The 27,851-nt window shown below is 36.1% G+C and overlaps 1 protein-coding gene across 3 annotated transcripts in view; it reads left to right on the top strand.

Annotated features, from left to right (window-relative positions):
• The window catches only part of LOC307197437 (uncharacterized protein), a 231,892-nt gene that overhangs the window by 187,002 nt on the left and 17,039 nt on the right, over positions 1–27,851 (top strand). For all 3 annotated transcript variants that reach the window (XR_013831409.1, XM_079943318.1, XM_079943317.1), the window contains one exon: positions 20,818–20,903. Coding sequence is in view for 2 of the 3 variants with exons in the window: in XM_079943318.1 (XP_079799444.1) it covers positions 20,818–20,903 (86 nt within the window). In the remaining variant the exon portion in view is untranslated. The remainder of the gene's footprint in view (positions 1–20,817; positions 20,904–27,851) is intronic.

Below are 27,851 nucleotides of genomic sequence, written 5' to 3'. Positions count from 1 at the left end.
CCAAAATGTATGGGATGCAGCAAAAGCAGTTCTAAGAGGGAAGTTTATAGCAATACAATCCTACATTAAGAAACAACAAACATCTCAAATAAACAACGGAACCTTACACCTAAAGCAATTAGAGAAAGAAGAGCAAAAAAACCCCAAAGTTAGCAGAAGGAAAGAAATCATAAAGATCAGATCAGAAATAAATGAAAAAGAAATGAAGGAAACCATAGCAAAGATCAATAAAACTAAAAGCTGGTTCTTTGAGAAGATAAACAAAATTGATAAACCATTAGCCAGACTCATCAAGAAAAAAAGGAAGACTCAAATCAATAGAATTAGAAATGAAAAAGGAGAAGTAACAAATGACACTGCAGAAATACAAAGGATCATGAGAGATTACTACAAGCAACTCTATGCCAATAAAATGGACAACCTGGAAGAAATGGACAAATTCTTAGAAATGCACAACTTCTGAGACTGAACAAGGAAGAAATAGAAAATATGAACAGACCAATCACAAGCACTGAAATTGAAACTGTGATTAAAAATCTTCCAACAAACGAAAGCCCAGGACTAGACGGCTTCACAGGGGAATTCTATCAAACATTTAGAGAAGAGCTAACACCTATCCTTCTCAAACTCTTCCAAAATATAGCAGAGGGAGGAACACTCCCAAACTCATTCTATGAGGCCACCATCACCCTGGTACCGAGGGTCTAATTAAAGATTTTTTATTCTATATAAATTTTCTGAATATTTGAAATCTTTAAGAATTAAAAATGTAAATGTTCAGGCTCAGAGATAAAAATATTATTTTTAGATTACCTAAATATTTTAACCATAACCTCCACATTTTTTATTCCTCTTCCTTCTTGGTGGGAATTCAGTGGTCTCACTCATTTTATTTAATAGTCCTGTTATATTCAGAATCATGATGGATTTGAAACTTAGGGGATATTTAAGGATATTATGAAATATCTAATCCCAATTTTACCAAAGATTTGAAGATGGGAGGATACTTTTAAATAGTATTTTGACAGATTTTTCCATACCCAAAGATGTCTCTTAGATTTAAGTAAAAATATTAAAATTTTCTTTATTGCCTTGATTCTATGGCATTTTGAATTAGCTCCTGGAGGAAGAGAGACTAAGGTGATAATCCACAGCACCGAAGCAATAATTGATTGAAAACCTAAAATGAAAATGCAGCTATCAGTGGTGTTAGAGCCATAGAGATTCTGTTTGGTGAATGTCAATTGTACGTTAAATCTATTTTGCAGAGGGTCCTTTCAGGGCTTGAAAGTTTGCATTTCACAATTAGTGCTAGATGTGAAATGTATGTATGGAGAAAAGGTAATGTCTTGGGAAAATAAGGTTAACATATACAATGGAATTTTGGTCCATGAGTACTTTAAATAGAAGCCTACACTGTTAGTCAAAAGAACACATATATATTACAGCATGTCATTAAGAAAAAGAATGCAATACGGTTTATGAAATATAAGGAACAAAACACATATGGAGAATGAGAGATAGATCTGTACCATAAATATTTATGTTATGAACTTTAACTATATTCAACATTCGGCAAAAGAGCAAATAGCTAGAACATTGAAAAATTAAAGAAAGACATTGGTTATTATCTTAGGAGTATGACTTACAGAATTCTCTTGGTTGTGTCTAAGGCCTGGCAATCCCCTTTAGGTAAGTAACTTTATCTCAAAGTATTAGGGCTTTGATCATTTAAATAATCTAACCTAACGCTCCACTTGTATGTCACTTGCAAACAGATAAGGTGTTTTCCTTACCATGTAGCCCATCAACAGGAATACTAAGACACTGGGAAAACTGTAATACAAACTTGGTTGTGGCTTTTCAGAGTGTGTACAACCATTTACTCTGAATAAACAGAAATTTGGATTCTCAGTCTTTGGAGATTTTTCCATGAGTTTCTTTCTGTAGTTTGCTTAATCATATTAGTTAAGGCCATTTTGCACAACTGTAAGGAATAACTTCTTAGAAAACTATGCATGCCAGTCCAAGTCAAATATCCTTCCTACCATGATAAATTCCTCAACCCTTCTAGAAGAGGGAACCTTTTCCCATCCTATAAACTACATTAGGTTTTTTCCCCACTATATTGTTTTGTTTGTTCATTCCTGTTCATTATTTCTTTAACTTATTTTAAACAAATATAAAACATTGAGTTTCCCCATCAATACCAAACAGTGTGCCAGTTATTCGAGATTAGGTAAATAATTAATTCATTTATTCAACACATGCATTTGGGGGGTTCACTCTTGTGCAGGACACAAGGCAGAAAATGGTCCATGGAAGGGACATGTTCTGAGCTGACATGAGACTTGTCCAAAGGGAGGGTCACCACTGATTAAATGCTGCTTTCCCTTTAGGCATGTCACTTTCAGGTAACAAGATCATCTATAAAATAATTAGACTTTTTCTGAAGTTGTGGAGAGATGATGCACTGAAACCATTGTAGAGTTGTAGATATCTTAGGAGCATATTATTTCTAGTTTATCAACATTTCTTAGACATCAAATTTTTCACATACATTTGTTCCATATGGGAGTCCCCCAGAAATCATGGAGCGCCAGCTCTAGGGGAAATAAGGGAGTCCTGGGGTGATCATGTTGACATGAGGACTAATATAATGTGTCTCTGAGTTATGTTAATTTGCTCCTCTTTGTCCCCAAAGCACTTTCTGTTATATGCATTTGATTTCTGCAAAACTTGTGCATTTGGGGGAAATCAACAGAAAATATATGAAAGAATTCTGGGTTGTCAGCTGGGAAAGCTAGGAAGTAATTCCTTTTAATCAGGGTGTACCTCAAGGGTTGTTTTGTAGTAAGCAAGAAAATTTGACTCTGCCTCTGTAGCCAGAAAAGTTTATTGCAGAAGGAGAGTAGATAACAGAGTAAAGAGAATAGTTGAAGAACATTTTCGACAGGTCAGAAATGTTACCCAAAGTTAGCGGCTTAAAACGATAATCATTTTGTTTGTGCATGATTCTGTGGGTCAGTAATTTGGACTACACTCCAATTACTGAAATTCCTAGCTAGTTATATGCCAAAATTCATGGTAATAGTCTATCAGCCACAGATATTTGATAATCTTGCAGATGACAATTTGATTAGGTTCTTTTTTCATTTAGTTGAGAGTGAGAATTGGAAACAACCCAACTTGGAAGTGGATTTATTAGCTGTTCATTAGGATCATTCACGTTTTTAAAACTTGTCTTGTCTGAGGTCACTTATGTGGCTGTAGTTAATTCCTGGGTGTGTTGAGTAAAAGGTGGCCTCAGTCACGTCTGGTGCTGGCGGTGGCTGTCAGCTGGGCCTCCCTTTCCATGTAGTTTCTCCTCCTGAAGGAGAACAACCTGCATTTCTTCACATGACAACAGCATTCCAAAATGGTGAGAGTGGAAGATGCCAAGTTCTGTGGTGACTAGGTTTGGAAGTTGTACCTCATCATTTCAGCCACATTCTGTGGGTCCAAACAAGTCACAAGGACAGCCCAGATTCAGAGGGTGAAGAAATAGCCAATTTTTATTGGGAAGGGTTGCAAATAATTAATGGTTATTCTTAGTCTATCATACCTGGGTATCAAGAACAACAGAGAGTTTCTTTAGGAAAACTGTTGAGAGGAGTTACCTTCAATTATTGCCAGTTATGGGAAGAGGTTGCTTGTCTTGGCCTGGGATGCCTACATGTGCTTGGCTGAGAAGGGCAGTTTTCCTTTATTGGCCACAAAATTACAGTCAGTGTGCAAGGACTAATTCCTCAGAGTAAAATAAGGGTGTCATTACCAAATAAAGGAGGAATGAATCCTGGGTAGGCAAAAACAATGGAGGCTATTTTCCTCAGGGTCCTTGGGGAAATCCTTTACCTTTCTTGGGTCTGAGCTGGGAACTTTCATTTGTAAACTGAGAATAATAAGTACAGTGCTCACAAAGCTTTCTTAAGCTGCTATGATTTTATTACTCTGATTGTCTTTTGTATCCATTCTGCTTCTCCATTTTGCATCACCAATTGCTTCAGACAAACAGAGACCATATATTCCCCTTGAATTTCATTGTAAAGTAGAAAATCCATGTTAAAAAATCAACGTCTGCTATCAGACTATAAGTTCTATGAATGCAGGAGGTGTATCTTGTTCATCTCAGAATTCTCATCTCTTGAATGTATAAGGGACTCACTAATGATTATTTTCATGTTGAAAGAATCAAGTAGCTATGGAATCTTTAGAAGTCTGTTACCATTTATGGACCTGAGTTTTTGTTTTAAATCCCAGAGCATGGGATTTAACTCAGCAGGATAGCAATAGTATCCTTTCCTAAATTAATATTATCCTATTCTTTCACCCTTGTTACAATTACCCTTCCCAAACTTACCAAATAAAAGCATATCTTTCACTTATTCTGCACTTTCTATGGTGCATTTATTGCTTGTAATACCAAATCCTCTGCAATAACAAACAAAGGAAAAAATTGTAATATTAGTGAAGAAGTTAAGAAAGTGAATGACTCTGATGAACAGCTAACCCATACATTTCCAAGTTAGATTGTTTCTAATTCTTCACTTTTAACTAATAGAAAAAGAACCTAAACAATTTGTCATCTGATAGATGATTAATTATGGCTGATAGAACATTGGTATGATTTTTGACATATAACTAGCAAGGAATTAAAATAATTTACTAAAATTGCCGTAATAAAAATCTTTCAATTCCTAAACACTTATCTGTGTTGATTAAGTTTCTTATTTCTTATTAAAATGAAGGAATTCCATGATACTGTATGTGGAACGAGGATGGAGGCAACCCTCATCTACCCCAGTTCTTAGCAATCTTCAGAAATTATAGAAAATGATCTGATTATTTCCAGTGGCTAATGCAAAGAAGAATTCCTGGGGTTAGTAGCCTCATGGCTATCTAGGTCAAGAGATGGGAAGCCCAACTCAGACTGTGGTTAATGGGCTATTATGGCTGGCATAGGAAAAGGGAGAGGGTTTCCTCTCTGAGGGGGATTCTTAATAAAGCATTGTGCCCAATGGAGTTGAATAGCATTCAGAGAAAAGCAAGGGCATCACCTCTACAGAGACCAGGACCTGCTGCATAATGCAGGGGGCCCAGTGCAAAGTGAAACTACGGGGGCCCCTGTTCAAAAATTGAGAGTTTCAAGATTGTAACAGCAAACCTTTTAATCAAGTGCAAAGCCCTTCTGACTATGAGGCCTTGTGCAACTGCACAGATCACATTTCCATGAAGCTATCCTGCCACAGACGTGCACATCAGCAGAAACCACCTGTATGAGATTGAATTTGCCAGAAGCAGAGTTAGGCCACGGACATATCTCCTTCAGTAATCACTCATGGTCAAGTAAGGACATGTCTGCGACCCCTCTTTATACATTCCCCTAGTCTCCAATATTGGAATGATTACTGCCCAGGAGAAGAAAGGAGGAGGAATTTTCTCAGAGCCAAACCACTCCCATCCCCTCCTCTTCACCAAGAAGTTGGGGGTCAGTGCATTAGCCTGATATATTAAGGAGGAAATGAGCTTGACCATTGCTTGAGATAGAGGCTTTTATTAAATAAATAGATGGAACTGAGTCTTAAATATCAAAATGTACCTATGCTAGCAATTATAGTCACTGAAAAGGTATGGCAGCTGGCAAAAACTGAATTAACTGACCCACTAATTAATGGGCAAGGGGAATTGAATAGAAAAAAGTTGAGGTGAACTTCAGGAAGAAATGATACAGTTTCATATATATGAACCCAAAGATTGAACCTCCTCAATAAATATAATTACCTAAGTACACTTATTGCTATGCTGAAGGTAGAGTAAGAAAACTCAAAGCACAAAAGAAAAGCAGAGGGAAGAGAGGTGACCTGGTTTGGGGGTTAGCAATAGGACCGTAGAGAAGACTGTTGACATTGGGAGGATTTCATCAGGCAGGGTCAGTGTGATCAGCTATATAAATCAGATTTCACTTAAATTCAAGCATAAAATGGTAATTAGTCAAGAGGATTTTATTTTTTTGAAAGCAACATCTAAAGTCACAAGTGTGGATGGATCAAAAGAAAATTATCTTTAGAATGTAATCTAGAGCTTGAATATTTTGTGATTCTTCAGAAAAAGCAGACTGAAGGTAAGCACAGCATGTTTCTTTGGAGCTTCATGCTAGCCTGTGATGTCACAACCAACTAGGAGACTGAAGATCAGAGACGAGTTCAAAAAGGCTTTCAGACTGACCTTCCTGAATACAGGAACACAACCCAATATGCAATTAGGGAATGGAAGACAGGCGCAGAAAAGGCAAAGTTTGGAAATGAAAATACTGGTGCCTTTGGGGAAGAGCAATTGATTATAACTGTGGAAGTGACACAATGGAATTATGCTGGTAATTTCCCCCTGCTGCACATATAAATTATGCAGAAAACCTGAAAGCCAGACTTAGAAGAGATACGCATTTCATTTACCCTGGGATTGGAGCTACCGTGTTGGCAGGTAGAATAAGAAGCTTCTTAAATAATTACCAATTTCAGCTAATTGCTTGGTGTACAGCAAAGTTGATGACTCTTAGTTGATGTTTTCTTTGCAAGCACTGAAAAGGCTTACTTATATCCTCTATTTTCTTTCTTGAAAACATTTTCCAGCAGTCCATCAGACTGGCAGTAATGTACAGCACATTGGCAAATAAATATCTTCAAGACTTACGTGGCCCCTTGACAGTAGCCGTGACATATACTTTTCATGTTTTAGAATGCTAAATGCAATATCTTCTTGGAGCATAATTTGCAAAACAAAACAAAAAAAAAGATGAAGAATGAAAATAAAATGTCTTGCCTGAGGTTACTGCTGGGTTCTTTATGTTTTTACAAAAATGTTTCGTTCATGCTCTCCAATTGCTCTTCGTTAGTGGAGTAGAGGTATATGTTAAATATTGATATATAGTGTAATATCGTTACATTATAAATACTTCACAGGAGAGACTATTCTTTGCTGAAAGTGATCATTTATTTAAAAACATTTATTAAGATCCTATTTATAAGCAGTGTTCTATATCCAACAGTAACATGACAAGGGCCATCAATGCAAGACATTTGTTTGGTAAGGCTTAAGTCTGCTACAGGCCTCACTGGGCTAAAATCTAGGTGTTGGCAAGTCTGCATTCCTTCCTGGAGGCTCTAGGGGAGAATCCCTGCCTTTGACTTTCCAGCTTCTGGAGACCATCAGCATTCCTCTGCTCATGGCTCCCTCTCATCTTCAAAGCCAGCTATGACAGGCTGTCTTCTTTACACTGAATCACTCCAACCATCTCTTCTCTCTCCCCCTTATACTTTTCAAGGACCCTTGTAGTTACATTGGGTCCACCCAGATAATCCAGAATAATCTCCCTATTTTAAGATCAGCTGATTAGCAAGTTTATGCCTCTGCAATATTAATTCCCCCTTGCTGTGTAATGTAACATATTTACAAGTTCCAGGGATTAGAACAGGAGCATCTTTGCAGAGGCATTATTCTGTGTACCACAAATAGTATATATTTCATAGCATTGCTGTGAGGATTAAAAGAAGCGTATGTAAAGCACTTTGAAGAGGATCTGCACATGATAATACTGGTAGTATTATGATGAGTAGAGGGGATGAATACTGAATGGAGGAGAATGAGAGGAAACACTGCAGCTATCCGAGTTAGGAAACTTAAGATGCATTTAGTGTGAGTGTCTAAGCTAGGAAATAATAATGCTTTGCATTCTGAGAACAGCAGATCTAGGGTATTATGTTCAATTCCAGTTGTTATACTGCAAAGGGACATTTACAAACAGGAAGTAACCTAGACAAGAAAGACGAGAATGATGGCGCAACCTGAAACCACCTCATGAGGGATGCAGTATAGAGTGGTGGTTAAGGTTGGGTAGGGCTGACCTCATGGGTATGTGACCTGCGGTGTCATTATACAGAAGGGCTCAGAGGGCCTATGCTTGGTTTAATGCTCTGCTCTGGCCATCTTGAAATTTTGCATAATTTCATCTTTACACTGGTGTTCTGTGGAGGTCCTGTTGGATAATAGAGCATCTGTGTGAGTAGAGAAGTTACACAAGATATACAGGTCCGTTGTTCCTTTCCACCCTTTTCCCACAAAACGTTGTGAAGTACCGTGAGCACAGAATCCTGGTGGGCCCACGATGTGTGACAGTTCAGCCAGATTCCAAGTGAGTAAGAGGTAAACATGTTACTTATCTCTGCGACTGAGTATATCCGGATGCTGACAGCCAAGAGAGGACTTCTCTCCATTTGAACTAGAATTTTTCAAACATGGAAAGAAGGTAATGACTCTAAGAGGTGAATGACAAAGGAACCCGTCATATCCTTTCTTATTTGTACTACTTGCCTTGTATTTGCCAACCACTTACACCGAAGATAACGACATAGTAGGAAAGGAAAAAAAGGGCAACCCATAGTTTCTTTTTCTTTCAGTCCTTCATTACTCATCCCTAAGTCAAAGGTAAAGAGTGTTGGTAGAATATGTGTATCGATCAAGAAGTAAAATAAAAACAGTTGAGTTGGTTTCCTGCAACATTTCTGCTGTTCTGGCAAGAATATATAAGCTATGAAATACAAATTGTGTAATTTCAGTGATCCTGCCTGTGAGTTAAATGCTCTTATATTTGCATTTAAAACTGGCACCGTGCAATATAAAGATGAATGGTAACAGTCATGTAATCATTTACAATTTAATTTTGTCTTTCTTAGAATGACGTTATATAGCAAATAAAAAGAAAATCACAAGTTGCAAGAGAGGCCATGGAAGAAAGGAAAACACTTTATATTTTAGTACCTTTAACATCAGTGTTTCTTGCATTTTAAACAAGTGGCCGGCCCTGCATTTTAATTTTACACTGGGTCCTGCAAATTATGTAGCCAGCCACGCATGAGAGGACTGGAGTTAGATCACATTTGAGAATTCCAGGTCCCCCTTCTGTTAGTTATATAACCTTAGATTAATTATTTAAACTCTTTGTGCCTGAGCTTTGCTCATATGGGAAATGAAGACTTGATAGGGTTTTAGTAAGAAGAATTTAGTTAATCCATGTACTGCACTTAGAATAGCATCTGTCTCACGCCACCAGGATGTAAGCTACACAATAATAGGTCCTTTGTCTATTTTGTCCAGGCATCTAAAACCATGTATGATGCATATTAGGAAGTCAATAAATAATTTCTGAAAGGATGAATGTATCCAACTAACTAGATCATTGGTCTCAAAAGCTGGCCAGGCTAGCAGTACCATTTCTATTAAATATGGATTTTGGGACCCCACCTTTCTAAGCTCTTGATTCACTGTTTTTTGAGTAGAGCCCAGAAATAGGAATTTTAAAAATCTCCCTGGGAAGTTTTAACCGATTCCAGGTTTGGGGGCCATGGCACTTTCAATGCACTTCAAATCCATGCTTTTCCTTATCCTGTTCTGCCTGTTTTTCTCATTTACTTTCTCCTTAAAATGAAATTGTAGATATTCTCCTGTGCCATGCTCTAGGACAATGGAATGCATAATTCACTTTCATATTTCATTATGGTTGCTTGCTGTGAATACTAAATATTGTAAACTATTAGAAGACCATAATACTGTGTGCATTTTTTTAATTTTTTTTTTGCGGTATGCGGGCCTCTCACTGTTGTGGCCTCTCCCATTGCGGAGCACAGGCTCCGGACGTGCAGACTCAGCGGCCATGGCTCACGGGCCCAGCCGCTCCGCAGCATGTGGGATCTTCCCGGACCGGGGCATGAACCCGTGTCCGCTGCATCGGCAGGCGGACTCTCAACCACTGCGCCACCAGGGAAGCCCCTGTGTGCACATTTTATACTCAAAGGAACTTACATACAAAAGTACCTCAAATGGTTACTGAAAAAAATGGTTAAATGCTGGATTCACTGCCCTGGAGAAGATACAATGGAAAGAGATTGAAGGCAAGACTCAACAACCAAGATGAAGACAAGCAAATCTCATTTGAAAGGGAAGCTCAGGCTGCATCTATACAACGGTAACATGTAAACCTGAGGAGAGCAAACCTGTAGTAGGGGTCCTGTAGGGTGTAGGCATGTAATATGCTTTAGTAGTCATAGAATATGTTAAAGGCATTTGATTGCCATAGCTGCCTCCTTTCAAAGGAGACTTACCCTAATTATTAGGCACACCTGTCAAAGAGAAGTAAAGTAGAGGTAGGAAAATAAGAGGGTGGGTTAATTTTGCCAAATTTTGAAGCCAAAAATATCCATTTCAGAAAAAGTAAATTAGGAAGTAGATCTAAAACTTTGAAGAAAGTTTCATCAAGGGATCTAATAGTTTCTATATCATTTTCAGAGCAGCACTCAGCTAGGCCATATGTGTTGCTCTCCCATGCCATGAGAATCTTTTGTTTTAAAACAATATAGAATTTTAATATGATTCATCACAGGGGCATTAAGGATTTTATGTGAGGGATGAAATTCCAACTGTGCCCCAACATATGTGCCATCTCCATGACAGATTACTAAGCATTCCATCACCGCAATCATATCTTAGGATAAGACTCCAAATAATACTTCACTGGAGATGTCATTAACACTTCAGTGAGAATTAGTTAAATTAGCAGACTCTAATAAATCCCTTTGAAAGCCTCCCATCTGCCATAATGTATTAGCAGGAATCCAAAGGCATTGGTTGCCAGGGAAGCCTGCTTAAGCAGAGTAGAGGATCCAGAAAAGGTAAAGTACTGCAGATAAACTCACGGTCATGGCTGTCCTGGGACCTGTTGTAGATCTGCTAACATAAAGTTAACCTTCAGCGCATTTCTGCCACACCAGTCTGAATAGATTTAATTATGAAGACACATGCAGGATATGACTGCATTTATGACCACTTGCAGCTATTCTATTTGAGATGTTTCAGCAGTAAAAAGGGAGCGTGGAAGAGAGCATAAATCCCAGTTTGGCTTCCCTTGTGTATACGCAGCTGTACTGACAGAGCAAATGGTGGTCAAAGGGATGGCTCTTCTTTCAACCAAATGTCACTATTACTTAAACAGACCATGAAAGTATGGCACAATCAGAGAGACAGAGTTTCCCAGTGAGTGAGCCATGTAATAAGAAGCAAGTCCCTGCTGAACTGTCCAAATTAACTAAACAAAGATTTCATAGACACTACATTGTACAATACCGGGTAGACTTCCTGTAGCCAAAAGACAGGCGTGGTACTAGAAAAAACATAAGTTTTCCAATCTGACATAAAGCTTCTGGGACCAGGTGAGATTGTATGTGAACACAGAAGGAAAAAGGAATACTGATTGGTGATTTCAGAGTATATACTTCTCCCCCTCCCCCCACAAACGCCCAGCCTCTTGCTGTATAGCAAATAAATCAGTGTGATATTTCTGGAAAAGGAATGGGCAGGAATCAAGCCCGGTGGGTGCTTGTCCTAGTTCTGCTATGCTGACCTTGGGTAGACCATATGACGTTTTACTCTCTCATTTTTCTGACCTGAAACTTCAAAGTAAAGGTCTTGGCCTGTTTAATTTACAGGGTTGATTAAGAATCAAATGAGATGCCATATGTGAAAAAGCTAGAAAAAGAAATAAAGCATTATACAAATGCAAGTTCAGCTGATATTAAAAAAATATATGCTTATAGTTTCTAGGGTTAAGTATTCTGATCCCTGAATTTAAAGGACAGGAGATACTTGGACAGCAATATGCTAGCAACTTTCTCACAGACTAAAATGGCACCCTTTAAATATTTTGGTTAACTGTCCTGCTAATTCAGTCAAAACTGCTGAATACAGAGACATGGCCTAAAGCATAGATCCCCATGGCTTAAAATTGGAAGGCATGTTGCCTTGTGTCATATGGTAACCATGCTGTGGCATATGGTTATATACATTCTAACTCCCAGTAGAAATCTTATGTTTGGGAAGAATAATTTGTTATGAATTTAATAAGCCTCATGTCTGACTTTTAGTAAAAAATTACATTTGAATTAACCATCAAGTATCTGGCAAAAGGGAACAAATGATTACCACTATGAACTGGAAGAGCTAGTTTAAATCTCAGACGTTGGAGATAAATGACAAATCCATTAGAGGTCAGCAGGCTTAAGGCATTAGTTCTGTAATGACTAAATTCTGAGAGTTTTACATGAATATATGAGGTGGCAATTGTTAGTCTTGTTAAACCTGGTTGCTTAGAGACAGCTGACTGATTAGAAGATAGTAGCTATCTATGCCTGTAATTATTGTGATTACTATTACTGTGGCAGCCCTCAGTGGGATCCTGAAAATGGTAATATGGTGTAGCATTTCACAAACTTAGGCCTATAGAAGCTCAATATATATCCCAGTAAAAAAGATTTATAATGCCCCTTCCTTGCCATTTCAATGGGCTCATTTAAAGAATAATACAATTATTTGCTCTCAGCTTATATAGTTGCTTCCTTTCAATCTCATTATGAAATAGAATCAGAGGTTATTACCAAGGATGAGGGAAGGAAAACAAAACCCTTCTGAGAAAAGAATATCAGAGATTAATCCCACTCGGGTCTCAATCTCGTAATTGAGTAGATGGCAACTTAAAAAAAATCCCACGCGGAGGCATTTTTTTCCACTTGTGATCCTGTTAGTGAGTAATAAATAGCGTGGAAATAGATTACATTTTTATTTATTTATACCAAAGCCTGGGACAGACTCACCAAAACTCATGCTGTGAGGATACGGTGTGTGTTGGTTTGAAGCATGAGTTTAATCATATCTGTTTTGTCCCTCAAACAAAGGAAATCACAGCAAATAAAGACAGTACACCTGCATCATGTTGTTACATATACACTTGCCACAAATAAGCTTTGTAACTAAGAGCCATGGATACTGATGCAGTAATTACAGCAGAGAAGAAAAGAGTACACTGTGAAAAAAAGGTAATACAAGCCAGGTGTCCAATTTCTCCAGTTACCACAGTTTCTAGCACATACCCCCATGTCCCACCCCTAGCTGATGTAGGTGCTTCTCTAAGGTTTCTTTCTGAGAACCCAGAAGCAGTGCACAATATTGGACATACTGTTTATGTGATATATAAGTTGTGTATAAACAGCATTCTCCGATTCTCTACTCTTCCTTTTCTACCTTAAAAATAATTTTTTTATTGAAATATAGTTGATTTACAATGTCGTGTTAGTTCCAGGTGTAAGGCAAAGTGATTCAGTTATATGTATACATTTATCCATTCTTTTTCATATTCTTTTCCCATATAGGTTATTACAGAATATTGAGTAGAGTTCCCTGTGCTATACAGTAGGTCCTTGTTGTTTGTTCTATATATATAGTAGCGTGTATCTGTTAATCCCAAACTTCTCATTTGTTCCCCCTCCTTTCCCTTTTGGTAACCATAAGATTGTTTTCTATGTCTGTGAATCTGTTTCTGTTTTTTATGTAAGTTCATTTGTATCAATTTTTTAAGATTCCACAAATAAGTGATATCATACGATATTTGTTTTTCTCTGTCTGACTTCACTTAGTATGAAAATCTCTCGGTCCATTCACTCTAATTAGAAAAGATACATGCACCCCAATGTTCATAGCAGCACTATTTACAATAGCCAAGACATTGAAGCAACCTAAGTGCCTACTGACAGATGAATGGATAAAGAAGATGTGGTATATATATACAATGGGATATTATTCAGCCATTGGCAGCAACATGGATGGACCTACCTTTTTTTCTTTAAGTAAATTTCCCCAATATATGTTTCTAATTCCTAGAACCTTTATTTCACTCAAGACACTCTCCAACGTGTAGTAGATTCTTGGGCAGTTGCAAGAGCTATGCATGGGATTTATTGAAGGAATTATACATCATTTCAAAGGTGCAGCTTGTTCTACTAAACAATATCTCATTTCTTATGTTCATGCCTGTCCATAAATGCATGTTTATATATGCAATGGGATTGGCAAAAAATAAATAGATCACTAAAAGGATTTTGAAGGACTCATCTGAAAGTCTACATAGTTAAATGTTGTGCTCCATACACCATCATTGAAAGTGATTTGGACAGCTCTAGGGATGGAGGTGGACTTATGCTAAACCATCTATTTTCTGCCTGATTCTGTACCTATAGATATGAAGTACTCCCTCCAGGTAACAAGGTCAGCATTTAGCAAGAGTTACCAGTACCTCTCATATTTTATAGCGGATATATTGGATTTTTTTCCCCTTGCCCTTTGATTCCAGATTTTTTTCTTGTTCTCTTCCTGAAAACTTCTTGACCTTACCTTATTGCAGGGGCTTCTTTGACTTTGCCTTATGGATATAATATTTGACTTTGTATCTTGGTTATGATTTGCAGTTGTTCTCTGAAAGCTTGGGGCTGCAAAAGCATGGCCTCTTAGAACTTCTCCTACCCTGGACCATAAAAATAGTACACTTGCTAGGTTCAGCCTAGTCCCTGGACAAAAAGAATCGGGCCCTTAATTTTTGCTGCTCCTCCTTGTGATGGAACGAAAGCAACAGCAAAACTGCTGGCTTGATTAGGTGCATGCCAACTGGCTAGGAAACAGGAACAGCAATTGTCTATGGTTTGATTTGGTGTCTTATGATGGGACTCCGAGCAGCTAAGAGTCACAAGGATCAACTGTGTCTAGATGAGTACGTCTATAAAATAATTGTAATTAATATGTAATATGGGGTGAGTGTAGAAAGAGAAGTTGACCAGAGTCATGGTACCTTCTTACACCTTTGTTTTCTCATAAAATGGGATTGTCAACCCTAGAAGTGACCTAAGAGAGGCACTTTCCTCATCTCCCTCATCATATAAAATTAAGGGGAAAAAATTCCCAAAGCACACAGCTTTACAACACTTCAAAAGGCAATTTAAAATGTTTAAGATATATAGTAAGGGACTCCCTTGGTGACGCAGTGGTTAAGAATCCTCCTGCCAATGCAGGGGACATGGGTTTGATCCCTGGTCCGGGAAGATCCCACATGCCGCGGAGTAACTAAGCCCATGCGCCACAACTACTGAGCCTACGCTCTGGAGCCCATGAGCCACAACTACTGAGCCTGCACGTCACAACTACTGAAGCCTGAGCACCTAGAGCCTGTGCTCCACAAGAGAGGCCACCGCAATAAGCCTGCGCACTGCAAAGAAGAGTAGCCCCCGCTCGCTGCAGCTAGAGAAAGCCCACGCGCAGCAACGAAGACCCAATGCAGCCAAAAAATAAAAATAAATTTGAAAAAAAAGACATATAGTAAGACAGTGTATGTTCGTTATAGAGAAAGATGATTTCTCCAAAATAAGTAAAGAAAGACATAAAAATAATCTGTAATTGCAATATTCAAAGGATAACAGTGAACCATTTGGTGTTTATTCTTTAACTTGCTTGTTATCTGGCTACCCAAATACCTTGATAGAATTTGAAGAACTTAAGATAGGAGTAACAACTTGGGAATAAACACTCCTTTACAGCACCAATTTTATCCTTTCTATATAAAAATGTCATTAATTTTTTTTCTCTTAATAGACCCTTCAAGCTAAGGTTTGAGTTCTCAGGTTGTAATTAATAAACTGTGTTGAGTATTTCAATATTAAATTACTAACATCAGTTAATTGGAATTCTAATTGCCAAAAACGTGAACAATGTATTAATTGTAAATTCCAGAAGTAACTTTAATTTGATTTTGCCATTGATATCAACATGACAATAACTTTTTCTATTACAGTTTTTAGTCTGTATAATTTTCTCATCTCCTGGGGCTGTCAGACTGTGATTCTAATGACAATATTAATATGCACTGAATAACAATCAGAATTTATAATGCTATTGAAATACTTAGGATCATCTAAGGATGTGTTGGATCTGTCAACTTGATAATCACATTTTCTTTACATGTTACACATTTTTCTCATTTTATCAATGTCTTTATTAATATACATTTTCAGTTATTAAACTAATGAAACTCTTTATTATCCAAAAAATTTGTAAAATAATCAAAAAACTACTCTGAACATGTCACTTTTATACCTTTTAACATGTCTTATAAGCATCAAGTAAGTTGAATACATCCCTACTAATTAAAATTGTTCTGCATACATGAACTGAAAATTATCACAAAATGACAGTTGTAAAATTATTTTAATTACCCAATATATAACTTATTTGTGTTATAACTTATTAAGAGAGATCACATCTATAATAAAAATAACAAAACTAAGGAAAGTTTTATTTGGGTAAAAATATTCCTTTTATTTTTTTGGATATTTATAACTTGTTATGGGCATGAAAATGGCATCTAGGTAATTCAGTATATTATATTGTTGTCCAATAATACATGGGACATTCCTCTCCCTGAAGAGTTCCTAGGATACAGGGAATAGCCACATGTGTCTGTGTTGGAAGTCACTTTGCACTGAGTCAACCAGACTCAGTGTGTTGAATTGTGAGGTGTTTCTGGCAAATTCCCTGACACAAAATATAACCTGGGAGGTATCATTTCTCCATTATCATGCCATTCCTTTGAATACTGAAGACTTTAGGTCATTTGCTAACTAAAATGTAAAAACTCTCATCTCAATCTTTTTGCACTAAAGAACTCAGTTTGAGATTGGCAAAATATTGGCCATGCATTACCATTCCTATCTTAAAACAAGAGAAAGCGAAGCTCTCCATGTGTAGATGCAAGCATAGTCTTCTTTTCATTTTTCTAAGTGCTGGACCCACTCTCCCCTATTTATTTAAAGCAGTGTATTTCCTCCACCATCAGCACTGGTTTAATGCTCAGCTAGTGTGATAGCATGATTTATAAGAAACATATACACTTTGCTGTACAGTAGAAACTAGCACAACATTGTAAAACAACTCTACCCCAATAAAAAAAAATTAAACAAAACAAAAAGAAATATATATATGTGGTCATTCTGATGACCAAATATATGTATTTCTCATATATATTTGGTCTTCATCCAAAGTTCCTGGCTTACAGCTACCAAACCCTTGGAATTTCCTGAGCAAAAGAGCAATGAGATTTGGTCTCTTGTCCACAGTTTCTGAAAACACTTCAGGGAAGGTGACTTTTGGATTCCACTCAGGGGTGGAGACAGGTTGCCAGGAGAAGCAACTGTGTGGTTAGAGGATTGGAAGTCCTAACCCCCATCCCCACCGCCTTGGGGGAAAGGAGAGGGGCCGGTGGTCAAATCAGTGACCAACGGCCAAAGATTTAATCAATCATGCCCATGTAATGAAGCTTCCACAAACCCCCAAAGGACAGGCTTTGGAGAACTTCTGGGTTGGTGAACACGTGGAGATTAGGGGGAGTGGTGCACTGGGCGAGGGCATGGAAGCTCTGTGCCCTTTCCTCATGCCTTGCCCTGTGTAACCCTTCATCTGGCTATTGATTCATATCCTTTAATATCCTTTTATAATAAATCAGTTATTTTGTGAATAAACAGATTCTCTTGAGTTCTGTGAACTGTTCCAGCAAGTTAATTGAACCCAAGGAGGCTGTTGTGGGAGCCTCGGATATATAGCCAGTTGGTCAGAAGTACAACAACCTGGACTTGCAGTTGGCATCCTGAGTCGGAGGGGCTCAATGGACCTTCCAGTTTAGAGCCAGTTGGTAAGAAGCACAGGTAATAACCTGGGCTTTCGACTGGCGTCTGTAGTGGAGGGTGGTCTTGTAGGACTGAACCTTTTACCTGCAGAGTCTGATATCTCCATATAGAGACTGTCAGAATTAAGTTCAATTTTTAGACACCCTGCTGGAGTCGGAGAATTGCTGTTGGTGTGGGGAAGCCTCCACACGCGTGTTGGAGTTGGTGTGAGAACTTTATTTAGCTAGTTAAACCAAAGATGGTGTGCGAGCCTCTCAAAGGTATGATCTCTCAAAAGTACATAAATGCAAAATGAACCCTAGTTGCCCACTGGGCAGTCTTCTGTAAATAGAAAAAATGGATTTAACCAAAATGATTTCCCAGTCCCACAGCTCCTAATACAGGGTGTTTATGCATATGTATATATTTATGTGTTCATTGATTTGTCATTACATACTTTTAAGTGTCCACTTTGTTTTAACCACTAGGCTAGGCCCCAGGGATGTAAAAGTGAGAATCCACAGTATCTGCTCTTAAGGAAGTTTCAGCTTATCCACAGAAATAGATTATCAATCAAGCCCTTCCTGGACGAACAAAGAAGGGCTTCAGAAAGAAGACAAGTGTTTGATTAGAGGATCAAGACAACTGTAGTCATCCAGATTGTTAAGGGGTTAGAGGTTGTGCTAGGAAGGGAGAGAAGCATGCATGAAGGTTTTGGACAGGGAAAACACACTGAACCCTGGAAACCTAAATATCACTGAAGAATCACTCCATTTTAGAGTGTGGGCATGGCACTTTAAGTGATTCCTCCAAAGTCATGTGGTTATTGATACCAGAATAGGGATTAAATGCCAGGATTTCTGACATCCAGTTAATTGTTGAACTGTATAAATTCCTAACACAAAGGGGTCTATGTGGAAGTGCAACAGTAAAGAAACTATATGCTTAGTAACAATTTACAGTGTATAAGGGGAAAAACATCTTGCAGTGTTCAACTAGCTTTAATTTTAGTTTATGAAGTGAAGGATAGACTTCTCTTGCACCCTAGGCAAAAAAGCTTTTCACAGTACAGGTATTTTCTTCATGTGTGAATTAAAATGTAATGCTAATTGATACTACTGGGTCACAGGATTAAATATACAATTCATGCTACCAGTTACAATACATCTGCAGAGAGCAGTGAGATTAACTACATGTTTATAGGAAGAAAATGTGTCTTTGAGACTCAGAATATAGATTACATATTAAACTATGGGAAAGCTCAAAGGAGTGACAAAATCCTTGAAACGTGTGCGCCATTGCAGTTCAAATGATCAGGGATATCGCTTCTTTAATGGTGCTGTGAAAACTATCTTCAATACAGTCTCTCTGAAAGGTTTGCATGAGTGATGAAAGAGGTCTTGTAGGGAACTACACTTGGATTTCAAGATTGCCAGCTTTTAGATGGGCATCAGAGTTCCGGAATTGACCTAAGCCGTAATGCTTACCTAAGCAGTTAGTCTCTTGGTAGCAATTATTGTTGGGACTAAAGGAGTTTCTGGAGAATTATTGATACTTGAGCTCTACTGCTAATTAAAAATGTCATTCTATTTCAACATGTGTTTTCAAGCTGAGAAAATCTCCATGTTTTTCTTCTTGATGGTTCCCCCAAATGATTAATTTACAATGAGGAAACTTATTCTACTCTGACAACATGTTCTGGAGAAGGAACTTGAAAATAATCATCTGAAAATGTCTTGCAGCAAGATTATAGATGTAGAAATTAGATCAAACATATTAGGGGTGGAAATATATGCAAAAGTGTTAACTTTTTCCTATGAAAATATGGATATCTCATATTGAGAAAAAGTAAATCTAGCTATATATGGTTTATAACAGACAAAATTATCACATGATATTTAAGAGAAATAGCAAACATAGAAATATTAATATTAGAGAAAGTAAAAATTAAGGCAAAATATTAAATAAGACAGTTTCAAGCTATAGTTTCAAGCTAACTACAATTTACCAAAAAGATTTACCTATCATTAATCATTATTTACAAAACAACATCAAATTATATAAAGCAAAGCCTGAGAATAATAATATGAGGAAAATATGATAATAGTCACATTGTGAAAATTCAAGACACATCTCTTATAACCCGAAAGATCCACTAGACTAAGATAGGATAAATGATAGAGAGATTTAAAAGTACATAAGTTTGTTATCAATATAATGAAGTCACTGAACATGGAATTACAAAGCATTTCTACTACACAGATACAATAAGCATAAATAATCTCAAGAGCACAGATAATAGTAAAATGTAGCAAAATAATTTAAAATCATAGTTTTGAAAAATTGTCTTTTTTTAAAAACCTAATTATTTAATTGTAACTTCATATGATTTATTATTATTTTTTTTATAATAGTTGTGTTTAATGATTGACTTGCGAAATTCCTGACAACTGAACGATTGGTGAGCTACGGGGAGCTGACTCTAGAAACTATGACTCTCTCTCACTTGAATCTTACTCTGGGGCATTGTCCCCAGGGTGAAAATCTCTGGGGACCACAATAAAAAGGCAATTCAAAGTATTTTTCCACTCCCCAGCAGTATCAAAGAATTTGTCCTTCTTAAGTGAGAGTCCGATGAGATCAAAGCAAAGAGAGTTTCAATCAGAAATACTGAGTTGCAGCATCTTCTTTCATGTAAGTGACAAAACTATGGCAGGGCTCCATGCCTTTTCCATCCATCTGTTTGAGAATTAGAGCCGAAAGGTGGAAAGTTTTTCAAAGGGATGCATATCAATACATTTATTCAAGTAGAAAGATAGAATCAGACTTTTTCTGATAGAAAGATAAGAACTTAATATTGTTAGAATGACAGTTTCCCCAACATCAATCTATTCAATGAAATCCGATTTATAATGTGAACAAAAATTGTTTTATGAAGCTGGAGAAGATATTTCCCTTATTTATTTGGGTTAGGAAAAAAGCTTTCAGCCTAGAAAGTTTTACAAAGAGAGAACAATGATAGAGTTATGAAAATCAGGTGGGATGCTACACATGCAATGCCTTGCCCAGAGACTGCCTGATAAACATTAGCTATTTTTATGTATAAATCAGATGTTAAATAGATACAAATGATATTTATACTATGTATGCTTGGGATAACATTTTAGTACAACGAGTACCTATATACATTCTACAGCTCTATGGAAAAGGACTATTACCATTCATTTTGAAGCTGCCAGCTGTGCTCTTCCTGACCCATCCTTTGGCCCATCCTGCTCAGAGGTAACTACTATCTTGATTTTGTCTTTGTTATCACTTCGCTTTTTTTAAAAAATAGTTTTTTTCCCACATATATTTATATTCCTAGTAATGTATTGGATAATTTTGGAAATCTTTAAACTGTAAGTGGAATCATGCTTATGTGTTTTTCTGCAACATGCTTTTCCTGTCTGCCTAAGATTTTTCTAAGATTCAGTCATGTGTGTAGCTATAATTCATTCATTTTCACCATTGTTTTTCATTTCATTAGTGGATATCCCAGAATTCATTCTATTATTCATGTTAATAGGGATGTTTCTAGGTTTTTTCTCCTACCAATAGCACACCTATGAACATTTATACCTATCCACTTGTGCTCACATGCAAAATTTTCTCTATTAACATAAGGAACTGAATTGCAGGGTCATATAGTATGTACATTTTTACATATATAAAGTAGTGTTAAAGTGTTTTCCAAAATGTTTTCATACATTTAATCTTCTACCACTTGTGTATAAATGCTCTGTTTTTAAAACTTTTTATACCTTCACTGATACATCAATTTTAAAATTTTATTTCAGACTGCTTCATGTGTAGTGGTTTCTCATTTTGTTCTTGGTTTATATTTTCCTGATTATGCATATGAAAAGATGCACATGAAAAAAGATGCATATGAGCATCTTTTCATATGGTTTTTGGCCATTTCAATTTCTTCTTCAGTGAAATGACAAAATTTTCAGGTTTTTGATTGACTGAAAATGTCTGTCTGTCTTTTTTTTTTTTTTTTGCCTAATACTAAAAGATTGTTTTTCTAGCTAAAGACTTCTTGGTTGACAAAAATTTTCTCTATCTGGCTTCCATTGTTGTTGAGAAGTCAGCTGTCAGTCTAATTGTCATTCTTTAAAAGGTTATCTCTTCTTTCTCTCAGGATGCTGTTAGAGATCTTATATTTGGTGTCCTGCAAGATCTAGCTGTGAATTTCTTTTCGCTTAACCTTTTTGGGACTTGTTTGCCTTCTTAAATCTGATTAATCTTATTTCTGGAAAATCTTCAGCCACTACTTCTTCAAATATAAACTTTTCTCTGTTTTTGAAATTTTGATTTGATATATTAGACCCTATCATTCCATCCTTGATCTATCTCTCTATGTCTCAATATTTTCCAGCTCTTTTTTACTCTCTGTGTGTGTTAATTCTGGATAATTTCTACTGAATTATAGTAAGAGTTCATTACTGTGCTCTTTAAATGGGTTTAATCTGGTGTTAATCTTGTCCAAATATGTTTATACTTCTTTATAAGTTTTGAAATTGTATATTTCCGAAAATTAACCTATCTTACTTTTCTGGGAGAAAACCAACTTGGCCATGAAGGCTTAACAATTTTATCTATTCTTGGATTTGATTACTAATATTTTATTTTAAATTTCACATCCATGTTCCTTGTGAGATTGTATCGTAATTTTTCTTTTCATGCTCCCCTTGAAGGTTTGTCTATGAATAGTGTGCTAGACAGGGTTTCTGAACCTTAGGACTATTGACCATTTGGACCACATAATTCTTTGTTACTGAGGGCTGTCCTACATTGTAGATGTTAGGCAGCATCCCAACCTCTACCACAAAATGTCAGTACCTACTTTCCCCATCCTCCAATTTTAATAGTCCAGAAATTTCTCCAGACAAGCCAGATCACCCCTGGGGAACAAATTTGCCCCACGTGAGAACCGCTGAGCTGATCAGAAAGTATAAAGGTCATCCTGCAAAATGTGTGGCCTGTGTCTTTAAAACTGCCAAGGACAAGAAAGATGGGGAAAAACTGTGAAACTGCCAGATTGGAGGGAAAAAAATCAATGTGATATGCATTTTCTTTGATGGGATCCCAGGACAGAAGGGAAGATAAGACATTTTTGTGAAAGTTATAGAACTTTGAATGGAGTCTATAGATTGGATGGTGATGTATCAGAGTGGGTTTTCTGACTTGAAGGGTTGTATGAGGATTAAAAGCAGTATCTTTGCTTTCAGGATGTATACATAAGTGTAGTAATAATGCATCATGTCTATGGCTTACTCTCATTTTTTTTTTCAGAAAAGACTACTACTATTATTAATAATAATAGAGATGGGAGGAGGGAAAGAGAGGCAGAGAGAGAGAAAGAGAACAGATTAAGTGAAATGTTTACAGTAAAGGATCCCAGATAAAGTTGATATAGGAGTTTTTGGTAGTTTTTCTGTAAGTTTACATTATTTCCTAATAAGTTATTTAAAATTCTTGCTTTTAAAAATAATGTTGCTTTTTAAAATAATGTTTTGAAGGAGGATATGTAAAGCTTAGTAGCATTTATTGAGATTCAAGAGAAAAAAGGCTGAAGGTATATGAAAACAGTATACTAGCAATTAACATTTTAGAAAAATATATTTTTATTATTTTTTAATTGAAGACGTTTTGAATGTGTACTGGCTTAAGTTAATGCTGCTATGGTTAATTGTTTTCCATTTGATATTCAGTCTCCCACCCTGCATGATATGATTAGCCACCTCTAAGACGCCTAAAGTACCTGTTCACATCAAATAGAAAGGGGCTGTAAGGATGAGAAAGGGATGTGATGTCACAGAAACTGAGAAGATTCACATACTGAGAATATGTTCCAGCACACAATGCATTTTTAAGCGGCAGAACAAGTGAAATGAACTATTTAAAAGGGAGACATACCTCAATATGACTAATTCATACTTGGATATTAGAGAAAAAAATGGCTGAAAGTGAATGGAAATTAACTCACTTCATAATCAAATGAAAATATTGTAGGCCTTGGGAATGTGTTTGCAATGAAAGTTCTTCCCCCCTGCTGTTTTCTGAATTTTAACAAATGAGATTTTTCAAGATAGTCAATTTTTTATTCTTTTAAAATTATAATTGGCTTTAAATGGAAAATGTGTTTCAACATAAAACAATGTACTTGTCTTAGTAATTCTTTTTGGAGACAATTTTGAAAAATCTACTCTTAAGTAAAGTTAGATCTATAACACTATGACTTAGACATGAGATACTGAATGTACAGTATATATACAGATAGAAGAATGAGGATTATGATAAATTCATTTTTAGGTACCAAATGCCAGTTGATAAAAAATTACCAGACTCTTGGCTCTGAAACAAAAGTTTAGTGATATTAATTCTAAAGTCAAACTCTCTGATCCACTTATAAAAAAGCACTAATGAAAAATCTTTACCAGATTGCAGGTAGTAAACATAATGGGTTAATGGGCTCTGGCCTCTGATAAGCCAGCAATCCAATTATGATTTTACCACTGTTAGCTGATAACTTTGAGAAAGTTACATTACCTCCCTAAACTTTAGTTTATTCAACTATAGATAGAATAAAAACATTATCTACTTCATGGGGTTACTGAAAGGACGAAATAAAATAACATGTATAAAAAAATCTTATCACAAGATAATACACAAATTGCATACAAATCTCACAAATATTGGCTATTAATTTGTGAAGGTCTTCAACTGAACAAAAATTCTCTGTTTAATCTTAACAGGCAAATGGAGCTTTTATTCCCTAATTAGAGAAGTGGTATATTGAGTTCATTCACTCTGAGGTAGAAATTACCAGTGTATATAATTTCGGAGAGTAAGTTTTGGTGGAGGACAGGTGACTGAGGGCCTCCTAGGATCCAACTGAGATCTGGTCACTTACCTCTGCTGATGGATATCATTCCAAGTCAGCCTATTATCCATCAAATACAGATCAATCTTCTTAGTATGTTGCTCAAATCTCCTTGAACTTACTTTTCTAGACTTTCTAGACTTTTCACTCCACTCAGTCATCATTTCCAATTTTCAGCTGCACTGAAGCTGTTACCACATTCTGAACACATACAGCCTTCTTTCCATTATTTACAATAATCCCCCTACATGAATCCCTACATGAATCCTTCTCTTCCCACCTATTATATTTTGAATTCCTACCATCGTTCAAGGTATGATGTGTGCCCCTTCTCTAGGCAGCATTTTCTGATCTAACCAGCTGAGATTAATGTCTCTCCTCCAAGCATGCTTCCAGAGCACATTTAGTCCAACATGATTCCTGCTGAATGTTGAGGAGGATCCTCAGGAGAAAGCATGTTGAAACTTAAATGTGACTGTGTTTCCACTGTGTGGGAAGACAAAGAGATACAATGAGTCTGCATAAGGGGCTGTGTGTCCTAGTTCATACTTACAATCCATTCTTCTCCTCTTGGAACCTGGGTGTGAATTCAGTCATATAACTGGTATCACCATAGGGGTGAAGTCAGGAGTTTGCATGTGGGCATAATAAATTAAGTGCATGAAGATTCAGTTGTGAAGTTTCCCACTTGAACCATTCCTGTGTAAGGCTGATCATGCTTACTAAACAAGACTCTATTGTGCATTTTCCTTCAAGATTACCTATACTTTACTTGTCCAGTTCTTTAGTAAGTGTTTATAAATAACAGCATCAAGATCATATAATAGGTAATAATAACTGAATGCCAGTCACCATGCTAGGTACTTTATATCCATTATGATATGTAAATGATCCTCATGAGAGCTACATAAATTAGATCCTATTATTAACCCTAGTTTACTGATGAGGAAACCAGTCTGAAAGAGATTTCTTTTTTTATTTTTTGAAAGAGGTTTCTTATTGCTAATATCACTCTCTAGTAATTATTAAGAACTGTGTGTTTGGCTGATTCTAAAACCTGAGTATTAGCTGCCAGGTGATTTTACTATATTATTTATCAAACAGAATCAAGTTATGTTAAGGTTATGAAAATAAAATTGAGAGAACATTTATTTTACTATATTATCACAGGTATTTTCCAGGAAAAGTGCTTAATTAACATTGTTAGTTGAATGGCATGGATTCCTTAAGCCATTTTCATGGTTAAAATCCCTTTAGTGGTTCATTAAAGCCATTTTTATGGTTAAAAAAAAATTCCAAGGTTAAAATGGACAATACTTGATTCGTGTCCAAAGTCAAAAAGAGGCTGTAACTATTCATTGTCTACATTTTATAAAAATTGATTAAGCTCAAATTTTGATTTCTTGGATTCATCCACAAATGACAGCAATAAGATTTGATAAATCCATTTTTGTTAGTCAGAAAGACCTTCATTTATGTTTCAAGTAAATTCGGTAAACTGTATTGATTGATGGCATATGGTTTTAAATATAAAGCCACACAGCATGGTGACTGTAGTTAATAATACTATATTTTATATTTGAAAGTTGCTAAGAGAGTGGATCTTAGAAGTTCTTATCACAAGAAAAATAATTTGTCACTATGTGTGGTGATGGATGTTAACTATACTTATTGTAGTGACCATTTTGAAATATATACAAATATTGAATCATTATGTTGTACACCTGAAAATGATATGTTATATGTCAATTATATTTCAATTAAAAAACAGCTTAGTTGTAACAATTTAGTGTATATATATATATATATATATATATAGGGCCACAGAATATAACATGGTAAGTGATATGGCAAATATTGCATATTTGTATATGCATGAATATAATTATATCTTAAATGGAGCAATGCCCAGAATTTTAGCCTTATCTCACAATAGCTTGTCTTTTTTGAGATTTTCTAGGCCTTTCATATCACCACACTTCCTTTCCCTGAATTGTCGGTATACGTGTATTTTTAATAGTTCCTTAAAATAATCCAACTAGCATGCACACAATTGATTAATGTCATTAGAATCTATTGTATAAAACTGTGATTACACCACTTAAAAATAGGTATTTGATACTCAGCTCATGGAGCACCATTAAGCCATTATATACTAATATTGTATAAATGTGTGACTGTAGAATTTCTAAAGCATTCACTAACTATTTTATTGTCTATTAAAAGGTCTAATGAACCACAATCTATTAGGTATACATATTATAAGTAGAAAAGGAATATATTATTTGTAATCACTGCCTAGTTAAGCTACTTTAAAGCTATTTGCACTGAACTAGTTCTGATGAATTGCGCTATCCACTTGAATAACAGGATTCACAAAAATTTTGTTATACCTAGATTAAAAGGAGGTTCATGCTTCCATAGAATGACCAACATGGCAACAATTTTAACAATTCCTGGTAACAACATCTGTCATGTCTTTGCCCTGTAGTTGAAATGACAAGGAGTAGTGTGCTTTAAGTCCTGAATATTTACACATCTCTCTCTGATTGGTTATTTTCATGTTCACCAGTGACAGAATTTGTTTATAATAGAGACTGAAAATAATTAGAATAAAATAAAATGAAATAAAACAAACTGTTTTACCATTAAAAATATTTGTGAAGTTTAGGAAGATGTTCTAAAAGAGGATATTTTTCCTTCATTTTTTTTTTTTACTAATTATATTATCTAGCTACTACTAGTTCCCAACTTTGGATGGAATTTTTATCTGGAATTATTTCTCATGGGTAGCAATAATATCAGAATTAGGAGCCAATGATGGAAACTTACATGTCAGGTTACCCATTACCACCCATTCCCTTCCTTCTCTGAATTCTCAAATCCTATCATATGAAAATTAGGATCAATGGGGTTTGGTGTGCTTATGATAAAAGGTTGCTCATGTAGTTATTAGAGACCTGGAATAGAAATAAAAATAAAAATTTTTGATTAAGAATAACATCATCATTTAAGTTATAAAAAAATTGTGTTATGCTAACTCTGATCCCTGAGATGAAAATATTAATTTATTTGAGCAATATAGCAATATTTCTCTGAAATAAGAGGACTGGTGTGCCATTTATATGCATAGTTTATCCATTGTCACCATGAAAAATGACTGTGAGTTTTCCAAAATTAATGACAGAAACCAAACCACAGATCAAGAGGCTCAGAGAATACCTGGCAGGATAAATACTGAAAACCTAAATTTAGGCATGTCATGTTTAAACAAAGAGAAATTATTCAAATAGGCCAGA

Source organism: Stenella coeruleoalba (assembly GCF_951394435.1).
Source record: "Stenella coeruleoalba genome assembly, chromosome: 14".
NCBI classification, from domain to species: Eukaryota; Metazoa; Chordata; class Mammalia; order Artiodactyla; family Delphinidae; genus Stenella; species Stenella coeruleoalba.
The sequence above is the reverse complement of the archived record's forward strand: the minus strand, read 5'-3'. Positions and strand labels throughout refer to the sequence as shown.